General features: G+C 37.2%; 1 protein-coding gene across 3 annotated transcripts in view; it reads left to right on the plus strand.

Moving 5' to 3' along the window:
- The window catches only part of cdk14 (cyclin dependent kinase 14), a 185133-nt gene that overhangs the window by 124822 nt on the left and 35550 nt on the right, over window positions 1–24761 (plus strand). For all 3 annotated transcript variants that reach the window (XM_088929677.1, XM_088929679.1, XM_088929678.1), the window contains 2 exons: window positions 6275–6414; window positions 11968–12114. In XM_088929677.1, coding sequence (XP_088785803.1) covers window positions 6275–6414; window positions 11968–12083 — 256 coding nt within the window. In that variant the 3' untranslated portion in view covers window positions 12084–12114. The remainder of the gene's footprint in view (window positions 1–6274; window positions 6415–11967; window positions 12115–24761) is intronic.

The following is a 24761-nucleotide window of genomic DNA, read 5'->3' on the forward strand; positions in this document are numbered from 1 at the left end:
CAAGCAGGTCAGCTGAATTAGCAGGGTGGAATGTACTGTACTAAATCAACACTCCTGTCTTTCAAAGCATGTTTTTCGATCTATTAAGATAACAGCCAGCTAGCACTTACCATTTCGATTTCTTTTCACACTCTGTCTTGTTGCTTTAATGCACATTACCCATCTGTCCTGATAATATTATTTTATTTCTTTTTTTTGTAGTTTACAGCAGGGCTGTGTTATAAAGTGTATATAGTTTGAAAATTTTGTTACAAATGGGGGTTATAAAAGTAGAAGAATATTAGGAAATGACAGAGCAGATAAATCAGTAAATAAAATAAATAATCACTACCCCCAACCTGTAAATTATTTTGGAAATAATGTACCTTATTGGTAACTATATAGTTAGAAGTATGTGAATTATTTATTCTGTAGCACACTTGATTACACAAATATTTATTACAGTGACAAAACACACTAAACAACACACAACATAAACATATGTTGTACTGTGTACAGATTTACAAAAAAAGCATTAAAAAGGCAGTTAAAACATGAATATCTGAGCACATAACTGCAGTTAGATAGAAAGATTTAAAATCACCCATTGGGGCAACAGTGTGGAATGTGCTTGCTATTTTTAGCCTTAATCAGTTCTGTTAGAGATTGTAATAAATCATATTGTTAATGCTTTCCTCAAAAATTCTGAAGTCATATGAAAAATGCATCAAACAACATGATGAAATGCTCAGTTAAGTTACTGCAGATTAATTTTGTATTTAAATTGATCACATGAAAACATTTTCAAACTGTATAAAATAACAATGTCGTTTCCACCTAATTTCCTTTGAAGGGAGAAATTAATTAAATGTAAATAGCTTACTGGGTTATACTAAATAAAGGTTAGAAAAAGGAGTATGAATGGTCTTTGACATTAAAGCTGCCCTGTAATGATACAGTATCTATGAAAATATGTAATGTTTACCCAGGCAGGTCTTGGGCAAAGCGCTGTTTAGTATGGAATTAAAATGCTTGTACAGGATAACTTCATGTTTATTTTTTATGCCTAAGCCCCAATTCCTTTTCAAGTTTACAACTTTAGATTTTTTCAGCAGTTTTTCATGCTAGGGGTTCAGAAGTTCATTGCCTCGGTAGAGATGTTATCGGTCTTCTGCTGTTAGTTTGCCTGATTCAGAGACTATAAGAAGCTTGATAAGACTGATGAAAAACTACAAAGCAAACTTTGGAGGGAGAGCTGCACTGATTTTGTCTTGACTTTATGATGTTTTCTTTATAGTAACCCAACCAGAAAGTAGGCAGTACGGAAACTGTCTGTGATGGTTGTGTTCTACTGTGAACATTACTCACATTGTCATGCTCAGTGACTATGACTCTGTGATTATTACCTCAATCCAGGATGAGGCAGGAATGCTGACCTTGTCATGCACAGAATATTGCTCAGGAAAGACAAAAAAACATCTTCATTGTGATTCTTCTGTTTTCCTTTCTTATGAATAAAAGAGGCCAGGTAATATCAGATATGTTTTAAAAATTATTGTACACAAATTCAATAACAGACCTCATTAATAAAGTTTTCTTAGTTGCACTTTCTTTGCTAAACGTTGGAAATGAAAAGTTCACAATACTAAAGAAAGCTGAAGAGACCTGTGAATATTTCTTTCAAGTTTTTTTCTGTAAATTCAAAATAAAAATAGTAATTAAATAAAAGTATAAAGTAAAATAGCTTCACAGATACAGCACTGCAAGCTGGTGCATCCTGAAGGCTTTTGAGCAAGTCCCGACTTACACAATATCACAAAAACACAGCATGACAACAAAATACAGAAGGTATTAGAGCTTGAAAGACAATGGCAGCTGGGAGGTGACATTCTACTTAACTTAAATATGGTTCCAGAAGAGGGAGGAAGTCATTGCGTCATTTTTAATCTATGAAAAAAATGGGGGGTGAAAGAAGACAACTTTAAAATATTGTTTTCTTTTGAGGTAGTACTGTGAGGGAGTTAAGCCTGTCCTGGCAAAGATTTAGTACGGTTGCCTTTTTAAACATTTCATGTTTTTAAAAACAGTTGCCTAAACAGATTGGTTATGTGATTCTTTGATGAGGTTTCCTTGCACATGCACACTATGACAATATGTTTAAATATGAGTATAGCACTGGATAGAACCTCTGAATGTTTGTGTGTAAAGTAAATGTGAAATAGTTTAGTGTTACCATCCTGTCAACCTTATTTTCATTGGACAGCTCAGGACGTTTCCAGCAGTTCTGGTTGGAGCAACACATTTGCACAGTATATCAGCAATGAAACTTCAAAGTAATAAGAAGAAGAATCAGCAAATAATGGGGTTAATAAATTAATGACTGCATTACGTAACAGAGTAAATGGGTAGATTAATCAATTAAATAATCATCCAGATGGGGAGATAAATTGATTTACAAGGCAATGCCACAATTAAAACCCCTATTAAATTGCTTTGTCACACAAAGCATAGCTAAGAGAGAGTACAGATAGGATTTGAATGACCTCACCTGGGATGATAGTGTATCAGGATCTGTATCAGGAACACTTATTAATTTATATCTACAGTATTTAGATCGCAGTTGAGTGGCACAGTGGTTAGCATTACTGCCTCACAGTGCTAGGGCACTGGGTTCAATTCAAGGGTACAATCTGCATGGAGTTTGTATGTTCTCCCCGTGCTCGAATGGGTTTCCCCTGGGTGCTCTGGTTTTCTCCTGTACTCCAAAGACTGGTAGGTTAACTGGCTTCTGGGAAAATTGGCCCCAGGTGTGAGTGTGTGTATCTCTGTGTTTCTGCCCTGCGATGGACCGGCATCCCATCCAGGGTGAAGTTTGCCTTGCATCTGTTCCTTGCCAAGATGGGCTCTGGCTCCACCATGACCCCGAATTGAATAAATCGGGTAGAAAATGGATGGAGGAATTTCTATGATATAAACTTAAAATATGAATATTGGAAGAAGTGGTTAGAAAATGAATAGATGGATAGATTGTAGTTAGTTAACCAGTAAAGGTCACAGATGATGCCAAGGCAAGAGAATTATCAAACACTAGAAGTTACAGAGTCAATTAAAAAAATATTTTGACAGAATTCAAGCGTGGGTAAAATCCTGGCACACCACATTTAATGTAGACAAGTGTGGAGTGTTACATGCAGGTAGCAGAAACATAAACCATAAAAATAAGATGTGAAACATCCTGAAGACGATCTTTATGAAAAAGACATAGGTGTTTATATTGATATGTTGATGTTTATGTAGGCAGTGTGGGAAAGCAATAAAAAGGCCAACAGGCTTCATGTCTTGGAGAATTAAGCTCAACATTTAGTCAACGTGCTTATTTTGAAAGCATTGATTGACAGGTGTTTCTATCACGCCTTCGGAAGGGAAATACGTTTCATGTCACTTTAATGTCATTGGAACCAGCGCCCCAAAGTCGACAGCCACCGGGCTGCCTCAAGGTATGTTCAGCACAGCTACTTCCTGATATGTTCACTATAAATATGTAAGGCCTGATAATGATCTTTCTACTTAGGTGGTAGCACCCATCCTCGAGGTGTAACTCACCTCCCAGCCCTCTGGAGCCTGGAAAATGTCAAATTGCACAAAATATGTAAAGAATCTCAACCGTGCCACAAGAATCCAGTATTTTCCCCTCCTGTCATTTCTCAAAGTTAAGGTCTTTTATTGTGCATATTTAAGAACTCCATGGAGATATAAATCATTTTAGATAGAATGTTTCCTCAAAGTTCTAGAATAATGCACAGCTCATGTAATAAAATGTATCATGCATTGCAGAGGTAGATGGGAGCTCTGGGTTTTCTTGTGATTAGAACACAGGACTCTTAGATATCCAGTACAAGAGTACATACTCTTGTACATACTCAAGAGTGCAGTAGGGTCTTAACATCTGCAAATTTAACATTTCACAAATTTGTTTATTCGCAATTCGGGATCTTCTATGGAAGAAGAGCAGAGCAGGATGAAGCTGAGCCAAAGGTTGTTAAGTGCAACTTTCAAATTAGCTGTGCAGCAGATCAGGACCATGAGATGAATCTAGCGAGTGAGTGAGCCTCTCCCTGCCCCTGCACAACTACCCACTGCCCAGCATCCACATCTCAGCCTGGTCTTGCTTCTGTATTGTAATGAAGGCTCCTGGTTATGTTGGCTTTGTGGGGAATGACAAGCTGGAGACAACTTTACAGGCTCACCGACAGTTTTATTGCCCTTTTTATTACAGTGGAGCATGCTGATCAAGGAGGCAGAGAGAAAGTGCAGGCATCTACTGGACACAAAGGAGGGATTCATGTTGTTTATTTGAATGATTACTATGGGTTTGTGATTGCTGTTGTTTGTTTTAATTATTCAGTGTTATTTTAATTAACTTGAGACAGAGGAGTTTATTTGCCATATGTACATGTAAATTGGCACTGTTCTCTTGGGACATGCACAGTACAACACACTTTCACACATTGTGCGCAGTACGTTTCAAAACATGGAATATTAATAAATAGAGACAGCACAACAAAGCACAATAACGTTCAACGGGTAGTACAGAACAGTCTACACACAGGAATATAAATACACGGTAGCCAAGTAAAAAGTGCATAGTACAGAGGTGCACTGAATTCTTAAAGCCTGTTCAATACCACTAGTAGTTCATTTATCATGTAAGAGAGGGTTACTTATGACTTTTAACCAGACATACTACTGTATATACTGTAATACATATGTGATGGTACTGGAGTGGACTTGGTTATACCCTTACTGTATGAGGCTTTCTCTCTGTGTGTGCTCCTCAGTTTGTTTGCTGTGAGGTGACCACTAGACAGCAAGAGTCTTACTGCTGGGCCAAAGTGGCCATGTGGAGCTTCAGTCTGTCATTCATCTGGGCATTTCAAGGGGCTTAACTGAGCTCATAGCTCTTTTCATTAACAGAACATCTGTTCTGTATCCTAGCACATGTTTAGAAAAATATTTAAAAAACAAATCAGATATGCACTTCCCAATAGAAATATTACATAGCACTGCTTTGACATGTTATTCAACAGCTTACAGTTTATATTATTAAAATATAAAATTAATTGCGTTTTCTGAATTGAAGTATTGTGTTGTATGCCACTGTATCTGGGCAACAAACATCTGAATCACCGTGTGCTAGAAATATACATTTTATATTATGTAGTTACATCTTAGTTTTGTGTTCTGTAGGAATTTTTGAATTCACCCATTTTCCCCAAACAGGATAGCCATACTAGATGAGTCTTGCATGAAATTCCCACAAAATGTTCTCTAAAGTTTGTCTGTTGAAAATCAGCAAAGCGTAGTGTAATGGAATAACAAATGAAGAGGGACAGAACATGAATTTGAAGGGACTTTGCCACTTCCTGTCTCAGTGAAAAATAATACCACCATTAGAATTTGTTTGCTTAGGAGAAATCCTTTGTCCAAGGTGTCTTATAATTGCATCTACACAGAACTATAAGATATACTGTAATAATAACATGACACTTAGGAAGAAATTAGGCACAGAGAGAATCGAATCTGTGTCATCAGCTAATCCTCCAAAGGTCCTGATCTGCTGGCAAGGTGGAATTTCACTCCCTCATGTGGCTTCTTCAGAAAACTGCTCTGACACTTCACTGCAGTGCAGCCGCACAGCCGGCCAGCCTGCAGACCTGCTCAGGGGTTAGGCAGGTCTGATGGGGGGAAACCAAACCCCAGTTGGTCTTTCAAAGGCAAGTGTGTTGTCTCATCTTTCTGCCTTAGACGTGGCGCCCTTGGGACTGTGTCTGTCTCCATCACATCTGTACTTGCTGTTTCATTTAGAGTTGTTGGGAAAACTAAAAGCTTACATTTCTGTAATGTCACCAAAATAGCAACCAACAATGAGGTTGGTCTTGGGAAGGATTGTGTTTGGCGGGGTCGCTTGGCATCTGGAACTGCAAGGGTTATGAACTGCAGAATCCGCAGTATTTCGCCATATTTTTCATCACTGTTGCCTGAAGTGTGCTTGGAATTAACGAGTTCCAGCGGGACAAAAAAAAAGAAATTACCCGAGTTTGGTGGTGGGGGTGAGTTGTTATTACTTTGTCACATTTTCTGGTACTGTATGTGGCAGAAACAAAGCCTATCCTTCAATGTAATGTGTCTGTCTTGTTCGGCGCAGTAATTGATGGCTGTGTTTTGATCTAGGCTTACTGTGGCACCTGATGTGAGTCCTGCTAAAATGTTGCGTCTTGTCCATCTTTTCTTTCAGACTGGGTTATGTGAATCACGCAGAGGAGCTAGCCTCCAGATTTCTCCAGTGCTTCCCAAAGAACAGGCTGTCAGCACAGGCAGCCCTGAACCATGAATACTTCAGTGATCTGCCTCCTCGGCTCTGGGAGTTACCTGACAGTCAGTGCCTTTTTTCTTCATTACATGAGAGGGGAATGAAATGGAAATTTATGTTAACCAGGGTTTTGTTCAGCAAGTGAAAAGACAGACTCTTATTAACAGCTGCCACTGGAGCCTGGACTGTGCAGCTTGTTTAATTTCAAGATCTCGGTGTCTGCTGATGCAGAATTTCAATTTACAAAATAAAATAACATTTCACCAAATGTATGAACGCTCTGCCTAGAGCTAAAGCAGCTGTAATAACTTTGTGTGGAATGTGAAATTTGCTTAAAAGCCGTGAGTAACTGCTTGACTCTGGTGAATAGATGGAATATTTCTTCTTTTACATTTCTCTCAGCTGCCTATATTTAAAATAAGAATATAATAGCATAACAAACATTGTTTCAGTGCAGTACAACAAAATGGTAACAAAAATCCACTACATCTGACATCCAATAGCTTAATTATCAGTTTGTTGGACTTCATTTCTAATGAATGAATGTCATTAGTGCACATTTTAGGCTAAAAAAGGTTGTAAAAAACGTATTGTTGTCAAGGGTTCATAATGTCATTTTAATTTATTATAATTTATTCCAATTTTTTTATTTCAGAAAAGATTTCAGGAATTGAATTGATTTGAATTCATTAACATACTGCATCGAAGACCCTATTACTAGACTTTTTGCTCAATGTGATGTTAGAAAAACATAATTGCTTAACATTTTTACTGATTTCCCAGTTAAAGTAAACCAATTGCTGTACAATACCAAAACAAGAATAGAAAATAATCCCTTCTGCCACATTCAGGATCTCTAATGGAATGTAATGTTCGTTTACAAAATCTGCTTAATCCCCTGGATTTGAGCAAGCAGAAAACCTGGGTCCCTTGTTTTACATTACAAGGTAATTGGTTAGATTTGTAATAGTTGACACAAATCTCAGTTCCAGAACTGATACCTTGACTGCAATTATTCATGGATATCTTTGATGTGCTGTCATATAGTCTAAAATCCTGCTGTGACAAATTATATTGGTTCCTGGTGACTAAAGATGCCACAATGGAATATGCAACAGGAGTGATTTAATAGGTGTTGTCATTTTATGAACACAAAAGTTCAAGGCAATTTAGAATTGTAAAAGATGGTTTGTGATTAAGTCCATTTTAAAGACTTATACGTATTGCACACATTGGGGAGGGCTGGGCACGTTTTAATGGCAAAATAATCTCATCAGTAAATATGGAAAACACCAGCAACAGCAGATAAAGAAGTGTCAGTATTTAAACTGTGATGTAACATTAACATTGAAAATCCATTGGCAGAGCAGTTCTTTTGGAGATGTAAAATGAACTGCACACTGTAAAACAGAAATGTGACAGTGCTTTTAATATAATCAGAAATGAGCGCTCATCACCAGCGGTGTGGCTCTGAGTCTTACTTTCCTGAAAAGGATGCAAGAAACAATCCAGCAGTAGTGACATCTCTATCCTATCACACGCCATCATTACGTCTGGCCAGGATTTCGATAAACCCATGGGCCGAGTGCATTTTGAATACTGTACCCGCAGTTCTCTGCTAATATAGGCTTATTACACAGTTGCCACTTAGTTTTATCAGTCAGTGGTTAAATCCAGATCTGTCAGTGGAGTAAATGCCTCTGCATTATCACACTGCAGCAGACTGCCAACAGAGAGAAGCTTGTCTGAGTCATTAACAGGCACAATGTATGCAGAACACCAGAGGGGAATTAAAAGCAGGAAAGAAAATACCTCAGGGGTGGTAATTTTAATATGAGAATTTAATTTGTAATTTCACAGATTAAGAATTTTTCCTGTATTAATCCTTTTATCAGCTCACAGCAGGTTATTTGCACAAGCATAACCATAAGGCGATATTCATTGGCAGAAACACATCTTTGCATACTGCTAAATACTGACAGAAGCTAAAATCTTTTGAAGGGAAGAATAAAGATGAAATAATTTTATTTTTAAATGAAGGCTGCACTAAATGCCTGGAGTAAAATTTAGATCTGGAGGAGCACAGTTTCTGGTGCAAGAAGATAATTATAACTAGACATGAAACAAAATTTGTTACACTTAACCATCTAATTACCAAGCACAGTGGTGTTCATTGCTCTCAAGGAATGCTAATGTTCTTAGCTTCAAACAAAAATAAGCTAGTAACTAATAAAGAGAGGAACCTGGTAACTGGACAAACTGTCCTTTTCAACGGCAACCACACTCACTGGTTCCTCTGAAGTGGAGGTAAAAACACTCATCACCTTTCAATTCTTGTAATTGTTTATTTCATGTATTTAAACTGTAGAATTGAGAATTCATTTGGAAGGAAGAGGTTTGTTGAAGTGTTGTTTTTTCAGACACCAGAAATGAACAGCAGCTGTATGAATATTATACTAGAATTTTGGGACAGTCCTGAGCTTACTTTGAAAAAAAAAGTGAACGACTGTGCTTTTATGAAATACACATCCCCATTAAAAGCCAAATTTATACTTGAGAATTGTTTTTGTGGTTAGTACTTTCTCAACCTAGCAACATAAGTCATCTAATCGCTAAACAATATTATTTTTTCCTTTCATTAAATTTTATAGTGATGTCTGTAAATGAAAAAATAGTGTCTTTAGTTTTCTTGTTTAGTAAATGTGTCCCGGTAAATGCCATACTTGTACTTATCCTATTTTTTTGTCTGCAACAATATAATTCTGGTTATGGACATTGTCAGTCACCATTCTGGTGGAATTGTTGCCCTGTGCTCGTGAAGATAATGACACACATAGGACATCTTTATTTTATGAATGTGAGGTTGTACATTTAATCAAGAATAAAGTCTTTTTTAAAGGAAAATCAGAGATGGTCATATTCTAACATGATTAATTGAAAAAAAGGCTACAGGAAAGGCAACAGTCAAACCAGCAGGAGTCACGAGTTCGAATCCCGGATTAGATATTGCTACAGTATAACCTTGAGCACGGTTCTTCATTCAGATTGCTCTTATAAAATGCTCTGCAGCAAAAATGGATCTCCAGGTTGTCATTGTTAAATAGAATTTGTTCTCAATTGACTTCCGTGGTAAAATTAATATGAATTCACGAATAGATGAATCAAAGATTCGATTTATGAATCTCCAGTATGCTCTGTGCAAATTTGTCATTGCTAATTGGGATGGACAGAGATTTTATGGAATCTTACTGTCATTATAAACTTTTGTACCTTTAGGCAACATGGTCAAATAATTGGGTATTTGTTGGGTATTGACTATTTCTAGTAAATGGGTGTGCACACTAAAAAAATGTACAAAGAGCATATTTGCGTACCCTGTAACTCACCAAAAGCTTTTCTCCACCTAACCCCCAGCCAGTGCCCCCTCAGCCTCAGCAGAGGAAATAAAAGACTATACTAACCTGCTCTTCAGTTCCTACACATCTGATTTAAAACTTATTTGAGCCCCTAAACATGCTAATGCTTGTTCTGGGAAAAGTTGTAGCGAGATTTTATTTCTAAGTTTCTCAAGGCCACTACTCACATTCGTAGGCACCTGTATTACCTTCAGCATTCACCTTGACTAGCCTTGTCTCCTGACATGGCACTGGTTAAAGACTGGGTGACAGTAGCAGTCAGTGCAACAGGTTCTGATACAGTAGAGGAGCAACATGCACACTTTATTACTTACAGATGAGCATCACATGCAGTTCAGGTTTCTTAAAGCTGCCCTTTGTGCTATGGAGCTGTAACTGGATGAGCCTTTATTAAGGTATTTGTTTCTCATATATGGTATTAAGCTAGTAACAAATTAAAACACTCAAGTACAGTATGTCACAGGAGTATATCTATGCCCTACGTCAAGGTGCTGCAACGAAAAATCAGTCAGTCTTAAAAAAGTATCATTATACTCTATAGTCCTCGATTGACATCTGATGTTTATGAAGTCAGAATAGTTTATTAATTTATAAACGTTATCTTATATTTTTTAAGTCAACAGACTCCGGTGCCTGCTTCAAGAATAAGTACGATATAATTCTTGAAATTCTTTAGCTCAGGACATGAACAGAAGATGTTGGGATTTTGCAGTGATTCTCATAGTAATTAGTATGTTGTAGCACATTACTAGGTAATCACAGGACAGAGTGTAAATTGTTCTCAGTCTCTATCTGTAATAAATGCTTAATATATGGGTTATCACCAGTGAAACGTACAGTATGTGTCAGTGGGACGTCCTTTACTTTAGGATGTGAATGGCTTAAAGGATAAATACAGTATTTAGACCAGTCAGGTTTCTGGTTTGTTTATACTGTATTTCTGGCATCAAGTAAGAAAGAAAGACAAGTGTTAAGCTGAGCTTGTACTGCTAGATTTCTCACAAAGGAAAATGTGTATTTTTTTTGTCCTTTCACCTCAGTCTTCATTTGTGGATGAAAAGTGGATTATCTGCTTGAGCAGATCGTTGCCTAGTCTTGTCCCCATAGGTCACTTCTGGGACCTGCTGGGCTAGCAGACCTTTCCTCCAGTGGCCAGAGCAAAAGCTGGCACACACAGTGAAGGAGGTGATTCTGCTGCACACACTGACAGATGAGCAGCAGCAGGCTCTTGCAGAGACTTGTTTTCAGAGCTGTATCTCAGAAGCGCTTCTGACACGTCTTCTCTTTCTGTGAGACTGGGATTCATAAAAATATGGTATTCCTACAAAGAATAGTCTTACATTAATAAATGTGAAAACACAGAAGCAAAACCGCTATACTTTATAAAAAGGCTTTCAAGCCTTGCTGTATTCCTCCTACTTTTTTTTCATTTTGAGTTCCCAGTTAGTTATACAGTAAGTATGGGAGTCTTGTTTCCTAGAATTATCTGAAGCAGCATACAGATTAGTGTGTGGAGTAGACGAAGAAGCAGTATTTAATGTTGCTCTTCAAGTGTGTGGGGGTTGTTAAAATTCACTGATAACAGGACCTGGTATTAAGAGTTTTTTTTTTTCCATTGACTGCATGCTGTGCCTGACCTTGACTGACCTTAAGAGCACTCTCCTTCTGCGTCCTCAAGTACCTTCATGAAATATGAATATTGTGTGTGCATGCATGGAGACCTTGATTAGGAAAGAATTAAATCTAATTTGTGAGATCAGTACCTATAACATCCAATATTCAAAGCTCCGTCAATTACTCTTTACTCTCTTATTGTCATTTGCAATGGTATAGTTGGATAGAGATGTATTATTCCACGAAAGAGGAACTCTTAAGATACTAAATGCTCGTTAGGTTTAATTATGACGATTTTCTTTCTGGTGTGGAAGCATACTCATAGCTGTGTTGATCCTTGAGAGATCAAAAAAGAAATTATTTAGTAATAAACATCAGTAGGAGCAAAAAAGGGCAATGTAGCTGTTTAACCCAACGATTTGATAATAGAAGTAATCATTTATTTATCTATATTGTTTTCCCCCAGGTAATTAGTATTCAGTAAATGTGAAAATAGCTGTATTAATGTGAAGAGGATGTATGTACAGTATTGTGACTGGGAATGTAGTCCACCACTGAAAGTTTCTTGTCTTTGTTGTGTTTTCCCAGTGTCTTCTATCCTCACAGTCCCTCATGTTAAACTGCAGCCTGAAACAGGAGACAGCATCAGAGTGTGTGGAAAGACCAACAGCCATGACAAAGGCTTGTCCAACAGTCGACACTGACAAGGCAGCTCTTCCCAGGACAGGGAAACAGGTACAACTTTCACTGAAAATCTTCTCTCTGAATAACAGTATTTTAATATGAATCATACTCATTTCTGTACAACATACAGGAGCCCAAAGTTCATATAATGTTCATTGTTAATGTGTATATAATAGCTAAACTTCCATTTAGACCTCAATGATGTACTGTAATCTAATGTGAAGTGTTTTTCATTATGTAGAGATACAACAGGGTTATGTACAGTATGTGGACGCAGTACAAGTTTAATTCATAATCCTCTGGTTTGTGCTGTAAAGAAATTCTGTGTTGAAAAACTTGTCACACAATGATATAATGATATAATGATGATTACATTGTAGGAAAACATAGTGATGAAAGCCCATTACATTTTGGTCACAGACCCTTTGCTACAAGCTTAGTTGTTATTGAAGGGGAGGGGGAGCATTTTAATTGAGTAGATAATGGTGGTATATTTGCATAAATTGACTTTAGTGAAAAGACTGGCAGAAGATTTCAGCACACAGCTGCAAATAATTTTGGTGTTAGAGTCCGGTAATAATGGCACTGAGTGAAGTTCAAATGACTGCATTAAGGTGAAGATTAAATTTTAAATTGCTGGCAGGTGCACAAAGAGATTTGCTGGCCTTGAAAACCTTTCAGTATTGATGAAGACCCTGCACCCCTCCCCCAGTCTAATGTGATACCAAAGCTATGCAGGGGGACTCCTACTGTGTTTATGTAAGAATCAAGGATTTACAGGGAAAAGCTTCAGTGAGAAGCTCTAATTAAAGTGATTATGGGTTTTTAGCAAGAAGAGTTCAGGGTACATTGTGACCACAGCTGCATAAAATACAGCAATAAGACAAGAGTGAACAGCATACAGTATGCAGATTCTAGGGCAGCTTTGTTGTCCTTTTTTAGCTTAGCATAAGCATGCCAACTCTTGACAGTTGTATCCACTTTACCATATAGTAAAAAAAAAGACTTTTTCTTACTGTATGTTAAGACAAAAGTATACTCAATGCAACTTGAATTTAAACCAGGGTTGTCCAGTCCAGTCCACTTGAAATCAGCAGTTTGGAATGAATAGTTAAAGACAGACTAGCCTTGTGGCATCAGGATTGGATATCCCTGAATTAAAGAATTACATTTGGTTTAAAGTGGCTGCTAGTAACAGCATGGTAATAGTAATAGCAATAGCATTCAGTTGGTTTATTGATTTATAAGAAGTACTTTTTTATTTATCAAATCTTTTGTATTTAAAATAAATCTTTTATGTGTATACACTATGGGTTTTTTGAAATCTCGGGGTGCTGGCCATACTCACTGGGGCTCATTTCACTTGGTTCTCCAGTGTGTGAGAAGTGCTCTGACACAAAGGAGACGTTCCTAAAGTCCCAGGACACTCTTAGCTTAGGATGTGCCCTCGGTTGTCAAGTCAGCTGATATGGAGTCCAGGAAGCCTCTGCCTCCTTCTTAAATAGCCGTGGGGCCAGTTGTCTTCCTCTGACTGCTTGTCTGACTCGCCCGGTACAGGACTGTGGAGGAGCCAGAGCCTATCCCAGAAAGGGCGGGATACACCTAGAACATACAAGCTCCACGCACTTTTTTCTGTCGATGGATTCCTTGTACTGTTCTTCTTTGCTCCACTATAAGCTTTTATTTGCTCAGGCCTCAAGAACTTCTCTATGCAGAGTGAGAGCTGTCACAACCACAATCTGGGAGATGGCAAATGGCAGCCCCTCATCAAGACTGATAGAAAGATCTAAGTGTGAAGATCTAGCCAGGACTGTCTAGTCCTTAAGGTTCAGAACTCCATGACATCATTGACATCAACCTGTATACACATTACAACGCAGATCAATACATTTCCTGGGACCTCATTTGCAGTTTCTTCTGTGGGCTTATCCTGACGAGACCAGATTCAAGCTGGACAAAGCAAGTGTAGCAACATCTTTCTTGGAGATAAGAGTAGACGGAATTCAGCCCCACTGACCATCTGTGTAATGGGCTGTGATGCGGTCTGGCTAAGAGACCTGTAAACAGGCACTTGGTTGTCCAGCTTTTACAAGAGCAATGGCACAGAATCCCGCAGAATAGCATCTGCAACCTGGTGCAAAGCATGAGTCCCAGATGTATGCCTTTTAATGCTTCCAGCTTTGACCACACACTATTAGCTTGTGACTTTTACAGTAGACGCTGTTGACAGAATTATAAAAGTTTCCACTTTGTAAAATTAATAAGAACTTGGGGGCAAATGTTTCAGAAGTAATGGAGCTCTTTTTGTAGTTACTGTACAAACACTACATACATTACTGTAACTGATTATTTTTCAAAATTATTTCCTCTCAGGTTGCTTTTTATTTTAAAGGGTAATCTCTTACAAGTGTCTTGAAAATGTAAAGATTTATTTTTTTTAAAGTAACAATCAAAACAATGTGTTGATCAACTCTCAATATTTACCTGATGATTGTAAAGCAGCATAATTAATTTGGCTGTGTCATGTCTGTTCAATACAATTTCAATGAACCAGCTAGAAAACAGACTTCTTGTAAAAAAAAAAAATGGTTTTATTTTGTCATTTTTGATAACTTTGTGAATTAGGTTCAGTTATAAGTAATTTCTCATGAGGATCCATAAATATTGAAATATGTGCATGTTAAATATAAAAAACTAATTGAAAATATTGCTTCTAGGGAATTTGGGAACTATAGAAGGTTATCAGTTGTTTTATTTAACTTTCATTCTGAATAGAGAATATCAAAACCTTTCAAGATAAAAATATATCCTTTGCTAAATTATTCTGAACTCCTTTACTTTTATTTTAATTCATTAGTCTATTTGTGTTTTCAGAGTTTGTATTCAGTCTGCCTTTTTAGTAGTCCAGTGAAAACGGTCCAGCCTGAACATGCCCTTGATGTGTTATGCCTTGTGTGTTTTTTTGAAATTTTAAAGTGTTTTTGTAGGAATTAACTGTAGAACAAACTTTGCTAATAGCAGTACCAGCCATTCATATTTGTAAGCCTTCATACTTGTATTGTTTGGGTTTATAATTAAATTGACATTATTTCATTTCATATTGATGCAAAACTCATTTCCCAAATGATAGCCTATCATTGCTGCAGTATTATAGTTTCAGTAAACCCAGTGCTGACATTTTATGTCAGTTTGCTGTTCACTTTTTATATGCCCTGTTGGAGGTCCTGACTTGTGGCATTCATATTGAAATAACCCTTTTATGAAAGGCTTTGAATAGCCTGACGCTGTTAGTTGTCTCGGAGTAAGTTCCCTTTGATATATAACCAAGATTTATAAGAAAGGGAATCTAAAGATCACATTCTTTTAGAGGCTGGGACAGAAATGGACAAATGTTCTTCATCCAGAGTGTACATTCTATAAAAATAAGCAAAAAATCAAAACTGGAAAGAAGCAAGAATAAAAAAAAAACAACAGTGAATGATTCATTATAAGATGTGCTTCCCAGGAATTTTAAATAATAGATTTAGGGTGGTAATTAATTGAATATTTATACTCTTTTCTGTCCATGGGATGCCAAATGTCCAACTGTAGAGGAGTTTGAAATGCATGGGATAGAGTCTATCAGGACCTGTGTGCGTTTTATTGTATTATTTATATGAGGGATGCAGCCAAATAGGGTTTGCAGGAAATTCCCAGTAGACTGCCTTTGTGCGGTATAACTGCTTTGAGAAGGGCCTGTATAAAGCTCACATAAAGGGCTGTCTGAGTTGAAGTGGGCTGATAGCCTAGAACGATGCATGAATGCACTGAGGACAATATCTTCTGAACAATGGCTGGAGAGAGGGAAGGCAGTGGAGAGATGGTCCTATTCTGTGCAGGCTGGTTAGCTCTCATTTCAAGACCATTCTGCTGCATGAGCTCTGGTAACTCTTTACCGGCAAAAACGAAATCGCTAAAGAGGAGAAAACTTTCCTAAAGCTTAAACAAATCAAAGGCTTTTGTGATGGTACTCAGACTGTCATTTGTTGAAACTGATGCTGGTGTTTTCTAAAGAAGAAAAAAGTGTGTGTAGGGGGGGCAGGGCTATTGTGCTTCCTTTTCAACTTTGCTTTAAACACATGCAAGTTGAAATGGGTTCAAGGATCTTCTCTTTTAAACTTTGTAGCTCATAAATGACATTGTCTTTAATTAGCTTAGGTTCTGCTATTTCAGGAATATTAAATCATATTACATAAAGGCCATTCCCAAGGTAATGTAACGACCTGGCTTGTGATATTTGTTTTTTAATTTGTAATATCTACAGAATTACTGTTTTCAATCATACATTTACGTGTACTGCTGCTCTTTGTTTAAGAATTAACATGTCATTAGCTCAGAGCTAAAGCCACTCACAGCTCAGATTACAAATGGACATCATAAACATTTCTGAATACTGGCTTGCAAATGCTTAATAAAAATGCATGATCCACATACTTTGCTGTCAGGCAGAAATGAAGAATCAGATCATTATCCTGAAAACTGAGGGGCATATAGTGCTTTAATCTTTTTATGATTTCCTGGATTGGCAGTGATAGAAAACTGCACAATGCAATGGGCTAAATGGTTTGTCTCTCTGAAGGTGGCTGCGTGTTTCTGGAGCTGTTTGTTTAGTTGGTAGCTATGACTGGAGCTCCCCAGCCTGTGTTTTGTGTGACCCGGTGTGAAACAGATGTGCCCTTCTTGAGATAACACCAGAAGCGAGCAGCGACTCGGAGTGCGCGCCAGCTGTTTATCTGAAGCACCACACACTGCACCAAGCTGCCCCACCGGCCTCCCTGTGGGGCCTGCTTCGTCGTCAGCACAGTGCCCGTGACATCCGCCAGGCCAGTGCCAGCAGCGGGCTGCCCCTGGTCTCTAGCCACGCTCCCCGTCAGCAGCAGCTGTCCGCCCTTCACCCACAGCAGTCGTTAACTCTGTCTCGGCTCTGGCTCCAGCTGTGCTGAGAGAAGAACAAATCAAAGGCATGCTAATGTAAGACTTCGCACAATCAACACGTGCAAACAAAAAACAACACAGAGCGTTTCTCGTAACATTCTTAGATACAACATGACACAGTTGAGTAGCATGGGTGGTGTCTGACAAAAAAGATCTACAACTTGCTACACAAAAAATGACTGCAAAAGTTTTACCGGTAAACTGAGAACAACAGTTCACTGTTGACACAAGTCAATGTGAAGTAAGTGTAACTCCTTGGCAAAATGTCAAATTGCTTGATAACATATCTCTCACAACAGATAATTCATTATATACTGTATTTGTGGTGACATTAGTCATATTATTGCTTTGTACCAATGTGACTTCTGTTTATACCCCTGGCTATCTTGCTGAAGCAATTGTAAGTGCTATTCCTAAAGGTACAGTACAAGAGCAGTACCCCACTTAGAATTTGAATGCACAGCCTTCCAGTTAAGAGTCCACGCAATGCCTTATTGTTTGCAGACTTTTTCTAGACCTTAAGCCCCCTTGGTTTAGTCCTCCTTGGTTGGTGTCGTGATCGTCTCTGACATTACAACAGTAGCAGACAAGGCCACCAGCTAAATCAAAATATATATTTTGATATTGGACTTATAAAGCAGTTCTTTTCACAGGTCATGTTTGAGAACACTCCTTGTTATTTAAAAGGTTAATAACTGATGTCACTTGAGAATATCCCTCCTTTTTTCATGAACTGAATGTATAGGAGAATGTAATAGAACTAAAAGACATTAAATCCTCTCTATTTGTCCTTCAATACAAAATTCCATTTTAATTCCCTTTTGGGTTTCAAAGAAGGAACAAGTATACGTCTTAGCTTTCATTGTAAGGAAAAATTGCTTTGTAGAGAAAGGGCTTTTCTGTTCTCACCTTTTATGATATGAAAACAAACAAACTGGATTGTTTTTCTAAATAATTAAACTCTGTAATGCATTCTGATCTGAATCCTTTTAAAAACTGGATTTTTAGTGTTTTCTTTGAAAAATAAGAGAGCTGTTGAGTTAAGTGAACCAAAAGGAAGAGCATAGGCTATCCCACCTATGCAAATCTGGCTTAAATTTAAAACCTGGCTTGGTGCTTATCAGTGCTTATATTTGTACTGCACACAAAACATGCAGGATGTGATATGTTCCTGTAAAATGCCACATCCATCAAAAACACGCAAGTTAAAAACGAATTCCCCATATGGATGCATGTAAATAGGGTGGGTATGTGTGGATTAATTGTTTTATTTAATGTAATTTTTAAACTGAATGTCTCATAATATTCGTGACATGAGGGGAAGACTGTTGTTAGTGGTGGGTGGTGAGTGGTGTAGGAAATGCTGTATGTCTATGTCCATAGACATGTCTGCACTGCGCAACTATCTTCCATCCCTTTACTCTCGGTGAACCTTTACATGGCATTTATTTAAAGTCTTGTAAATAACAGTCTACAATATTATTATTTTTTTAACATTAAGGTTGTTTTTTGTTTTTTAAAAATGGTCATTAACAGCGCTTTGTTTACAAATGTTTGAATTGAATTCTATTTTTTCCCCTCCAATAAATTGCTTTGGTTTAGGGTTTTGTCGATTTAATTGTAGATTTTAAACAAAGAGCACAGGTACACGGGCTAAGATAATTAAGCAATTTTCTAGATACATTCAGAAAAGTGACACAGTGGGAGATAGTTGGTCGCTTGGTGCACACTGACAGATGCTGAGATGGCCTCTTGCCAGCCCCATGCCAGCTTGTTAAAAAGATTAAGAAATGGTATATATTCTTGAGCTGCTTTAAACCAAGAGCAAAAATCGAGAACGACCTGTACCATAATTAAAACACAGACTTTTTAAAACAAAGGGGCTGTATACTTGTGTGTTTTAATCTACTAATCTAATTCTCTTTTTGGTGAGCAAGTTTTTTATTCATTTAAATGATCAAACGCAGAGAAAATAAAAATAAAGAACAACCACATGCACCCACCCTGTCAGCTGTCTCTTAAGATCTTGGCCAGAGCATCTGAAATCTAAGATCGGACAGCTATAGAAGCACTGTGCAATAAGACTTTGAGAGGGTCAACAGCAGCACTCCAAGTCTCAACCACTAACACTCCAACTCTTCCTGGCAGTTGAATGCTTTGGATACACTGTTTCAAAATAGGCCAGGCAGTTTTATATATATATATACATGTTATTCTCCTTTTAAAACTAATAACACGGCATACTGTGCATGGAGACTTGCTAAACATTTTTTGTACGATGTGTTTGATGCATCACTTTTTTTCAAAGATGAACAAGACACATTGGTCTGTAGTTCTCAAGTTTAAGACGGCCTTAATGTTGTTTTTTAAGACTAAATTATGTGTAATCTAGACACAAGTGTAAAGACAAACAACAGGCAGCTATCTAATTATCAGTTATCACTTTAAATGGAGACTTTCCCAGTCTCTGGTCAGACTGGGAAAGCAATTAGCAGGTATCACTGTCAGTTTAAAATGAACAATTAACTTTAAAAGGTGAGTGTTTTGTTAAAGTGCTTTGTTTAGAGCAAGAACATAAATGTTGAATATTAACAAGCCTAATTTTGACATAGCATTATGCTGGTAATGGACCGTTTCTGTTTCCAGACTTTTCAATGCTTCTCTTGAATTTACCTAATTCCAGTCATTTCCTATTCCTGGTAAAAATGTGACAGAAGCTCTTGACATTTATTGTTTAAGGTGTACTGTGAAACACTGTGTGTATGCTTTATTGGAAGGGATTGTCCAAAAATACTGGTGTTTTAAATCATTAAAGATGTTGTATAATCAGGTTAATCTGATTTCTACTAAGCATCTTTCCTGCACTCTAAAAACTTTTGCAATTTAAATGCGCTTTCTAACCATACTCTAAAAAATTGCTTGGCTGGCCAATTTTAGTTGTTTATTTTATTTCTTCCACTTTTGTTTATCCAGCACATTTTATGCTTCAACAATTACTGTTTAATGGGGGGGGGGAGAAGACATAGGAGAGAAATTCTTTTATTTGTGCCTTGATTTCCCCTACCAACTTTCACTGTTTTCAGCAGCTTTCAGAAGCTTTAAGAAATCCTCATTAGCAAGCTGAAGAGGCCTCGCTCTCTTGCTGTATCTTTCTTTGCTTATCCCTCTCGCCGGATTTTTTCTTTCTTTTAGCCTTGGGAGTGACTGTGAAGATCTTTTGCACTGGTGATTGACAGGTTAGAGGATTCGATCTGATGAGTTCCTCTTTCTGTGGGTCAAGAAGGCTAGTTAGCAGGAGCTGTCGAAAAATGCTAGCAGCATTCGAAATGGGATGTGTCATGACTTCGAGGCAGGTGGTGCCCTTTGAAACAAGAGTCCCCCAGCTCATTAGCAAGTTACAGGATGCGAGCTTAACTGGAGGGAGCAGGAGAGGAAAGATAATGCCCAATAGGGAAAATTATTGTGAAAAGGAATTGATTTCATGTATAATTTGTTTATCACTAGAGGGGACAAATGCCGTCCTTCTGACATGTGTGGAGGAGGTTTGACTATGAATGAGCTAAATTAGCATAATCTTCTTATGGAGCTTTTGCAGTTGCGTGAATATGTGTGTCTTGCTCTTAGTAATTATAGACTTGTACAGCCCTTGTTTCATTAGTACAGGTTGTACAATAAATTTTTAAAAGCCTGTTACGCTCAGGCACTACTTTAATTTGCTGTTAATATATTATTTTTAACTAGTCCCGTGGCCTATTTTAAGGCTAAGACAAAGGATTTTGATTAATATGTATGACGTGTATTACACTTTTTTGTTTTGTGATTTATATAAAACATTTCCGTAATACTGTTGAAAGTATTTCATACTTTTTTTTTCTAAACGGTCGTGCACATATTTCATTTACTTTAGACAATGCTGTTTAGCTAGGGAAGATAGTTTGGAAAAGCAAGCTTACTTTTCATAACCTGGCCTTTCACTGTTTCTCTGTCGACAGTCTGTTTTATTTGGAAGTACAGCAGCTGTTACATGTGCATCAGTCTATGAAATACAGTGGCAAATGCCTGTTTAGAATTGTTGATGAGAGAAAGATGGCAAATTGACTTAAAATGCTGTTTATTAACTAAGAATTATTAGTTAAGCATACTGTGCACTTAATACTTAATGTACTGATTGTCTAATATACCAACATTGTTTTTATCTGCAATTCCGCAGGAGTTATTAGTTACAAATACAGTAGAATAATGTACTGATTATTTAATATAGTGATATTGATGTAATTCCTTAGCATGGTAAGTCATTGGACAATGTAGAACAATAGCAGATCCTATGACTTCCTTTTCCTTTTAATATAAGCATGAATAGTAAGATTTAACTTATTCGAGGGGAACATGACTTACAGTTGCAGATATTCACAATGATCAGCTCTAATGGAGGATTAGGTTCTTTCAATCATGACACAGCCAGATGGCCTAATCCCTGAGTAGAAAAGGAACTGGAAGCAGTTTAAAGCATAGTAATTATTTTCGCATTATTTGGAAAATTGCTAATAATGACTGTAAGTATTTGAGCAATTTGGTTTAATATTTTACTTTCTTGCAGAACTGAAAAAAGACGGGAAAAAATGTTTTACTTTGGCATTAATATTTTATGCTTGACAGAAATTTTAAACTGGAACGCTTTATAATTAAGGATGAAAAAGCTTGCACAGAACAAATACCGAAATATGCATACAGCGTGTTTAAAATAAAAATGCCAGCCCACACATCCATTTTCATAACATATGGGCCTGTCTAATGAGAACTGATTATGGATTTTTTTCCAGCATTTTTCCAAGAAATTATATCTTCTGTTTTTGAGCCAACTTTCAAACCAGCTTCAGTATTCCTCTGTGCACAGCAATTTATTACATTTTGGTTTCTAAGTTTAAATTTTGCCATTTGTATTTGGTTAATTTTGTCAGAGAAAAAGGAGTTCTAAAATATTTTTACATAATTATTTTAATTTCACACCTTTGAGTCAACACTGTCATTTTAGCAATGTATAGATAGTGACACTAAGCCAATACCGCAGTTATGTAAGGTCTGCCTTTTCTAATAACTCCTCAATTAAATGTGAGCTCTGTGGTTCACTCATACATTCTTTTTCCAACCTGTACTCCACTGCTCAGCATAAAATCTTACTAGGAAGTTAGCAAACAGGAAGAAGCAGGGGGAACTTCAGTGATTTTTTTTAAAAAGGAGACATTTTTAAAGACAACTGGTATGAATACATCACTTGTTAGCATTTAGCACAATTGCCATACCTTTGGGAATTTGCAGGGAATAGTTAATTATGACTAAATGAGCTCTTTTTAGAACCAGTGGCAGGCCCCAGTATCCAAATGTCAGGGCTGTGAAGGATATTGAATTGGAAGGCTGGTCTTCTTGTCAGCCAGTGGGATGGGCCACTTGAGATGTAAAATAGACACAGAAAAGAGAGCTATTTTCAGAGAACTGGGAGCACCATTTGCATAGTTTTTTTTCCAAAGTTGGGGGGGGGGGGGAGAAGAGGAATGATGGGGGGTGGGGGGTTAGTCCAAGAAAGGAGATTTCAGTATTGTCAGGCAGGGCTTTGGTCGTGCATGAAGTGTGGTAGAATTGTGAGTGAAGGGTTCTGTCTGAAAGCCACAGTATTCACCCAGAGCTTGATCTAGTCCAAGGATATGATGACTGCAGGGCTGTTCAGATGATGCGAGTATGTTTAGCTCATGTTTTGGTTTGAAACACTTGACATGTTTTACTGACTACTCCCCATTAATGGCTTGGGTGTCGTTGATTCTTGGGAGCTGCAAGCACTGGGATTTTATTTTTATTTCGGATAGACAGTTACTGTCTGTTGGGTGTTAGGCAACCAGACTAAGGTTGTAAAGCAGAAAAAAAAAAGATCAGTCCAGAAAGACTGTAATGTCTGGAGTTGAAATATTCTGAATGATATTACATGGCACGGTGGCACAGTGGTTAGCATTAGTGGTGCTCTGGTTTCCTTCTACAGTCCACAGACATACTGGTAGGTTAATTGGCTTCTGGGAAAATTTGCCCTGGTGTGAGTGTGTGTTTATGTTTGTGTGTCCTCTGTGATGGACTGGACAGGGTGTATCCTGACTTGCGCCTGTTGCTTGCTAGAATAGGCTTTGGCTCACCCATGAACCTGTATCGGATGAAGTGATTAGAAAATGGATAGATGGATATTACCTGATAGATTTAAAAGCAGATTGTTTGGAAACCATTTCACAGTTTTATATTAATTGAATCAGAGTAATAAGAAATCAGTTGTTTTAATGAACCATAAGCCAAACATTTGCAGGTTGGCTTTCACTGTGGCAAACATGTAGTTAAAAAAAAAGCAATAAACATTATTACTACAATGAAGACCCCGACAAACTATCACCATGAGAGGGTCTACTTAATTCAGAATAATTACAAGAATCTAAGCTACAAGCAATGCTTACTGAGGAATGTTTCACATAACATTTAACCACGCAATCCACATCGAATGCTTGAAAGCTTTTCTTGAAGAAACAGTTAGACGTACCAAATTGTATTAGATTCAGTTTAGGGCTGTTTGGAGGAAAAAATAATTTAACTTGAAGTAAAAGGCCTTTTCAAAAAGTTTTGAGTATAGCTTTCGTTATAGTAGGCACTACTTAATAGTTTATATTCAAACAAGTTTATTTCTTTAAAACAAATTTGTTTCAGTCATTTATTATGCACTACTGAAACAACTTAAAAGGATTTTGGCCTGAACAAAAAAATGATTTCAACATAGCCTTTTCTCAATTACAGGGTACAAGCGGGCCAAGATGTGTGTTGAAGAAAATCACAGATCATTTCTTGCCTGTGTATTTACGCTTCATTCAATAAATCAACATGATAAATATCATTTTGCCACTTAATTCTGCAAATCTAATGACCTTAAAGAAGAGAAAGAAGGGGCTGTATATCCTGGTCTGTGGTTTGATTTGAAATTCTCCTCTTAAACCTATTTACTGAGTTAGTTTGATGCAAGTTTTTAAGACTGCACTCCACATTTATTAAAGTAACAATAAATATCCTTGTGTGGATATTTGGTCACCTCATTATGTACTGTATTTTCAAGTGCATGACATAAACCTTGCTGAATTAAAGGTCAGAGCTTTTGACAAAGTAGAACATACCTTTTGAGCAATTTTATAAGAATGAATTAAGAACGTTATGCATTATGATAAAATGTGAGGAGACAGTTATGTTAACATGCTACATAATACAATTAGTCAGTCTCCTGAGATATATCTAGTTTGAGGTAGAGAAGAGGTTTTGTATTATTACTTTTCATTCACAAGTTCTGAAAAAAATATATATTTTTCTATAAATATTTTCTAACATTTCTATGCTTCCAGTACCAGAACTTGTTTTTTTTTTTAGCATACAGTAGATATTTCAGAGTCAATCAAGGATGTTGAGCTAGCACTGCAACTTAATAAAAGTAAACCGTATTCTTTACTTCTTGAAATTTAATATGCAGAAGGTTTTCATCTTTTTTTATAAATTGAAGGAGCCTGTAGGGCCAAACGCAGTGGAATTACAACAGTGTAAATGAGATCATGCTGAGTTTTAAGTCCACTGGGCTTTCTGTAATGTATTCATATTAAGTTCTTTGTTGCTAGGCATAACCTTCAGTGCTTACATTTATTCTTCTCTACTATGTCAGC

The sequence above is a fragment of the Atractosteus spatula genome, chromosome 12, assembly GCF_055471065.1.
Source record: "Atractosteus spatula isolate fAtrSpa1 chromosome 12, fAtrSpa1.hap1, whole genome shotgun sequence".
NCBI lineage: Eukaryota > Metazoa > Chordata > Actinopteri > Semionotiformes > Lepisosteidae > Atractosteus > Atractosteus spatula.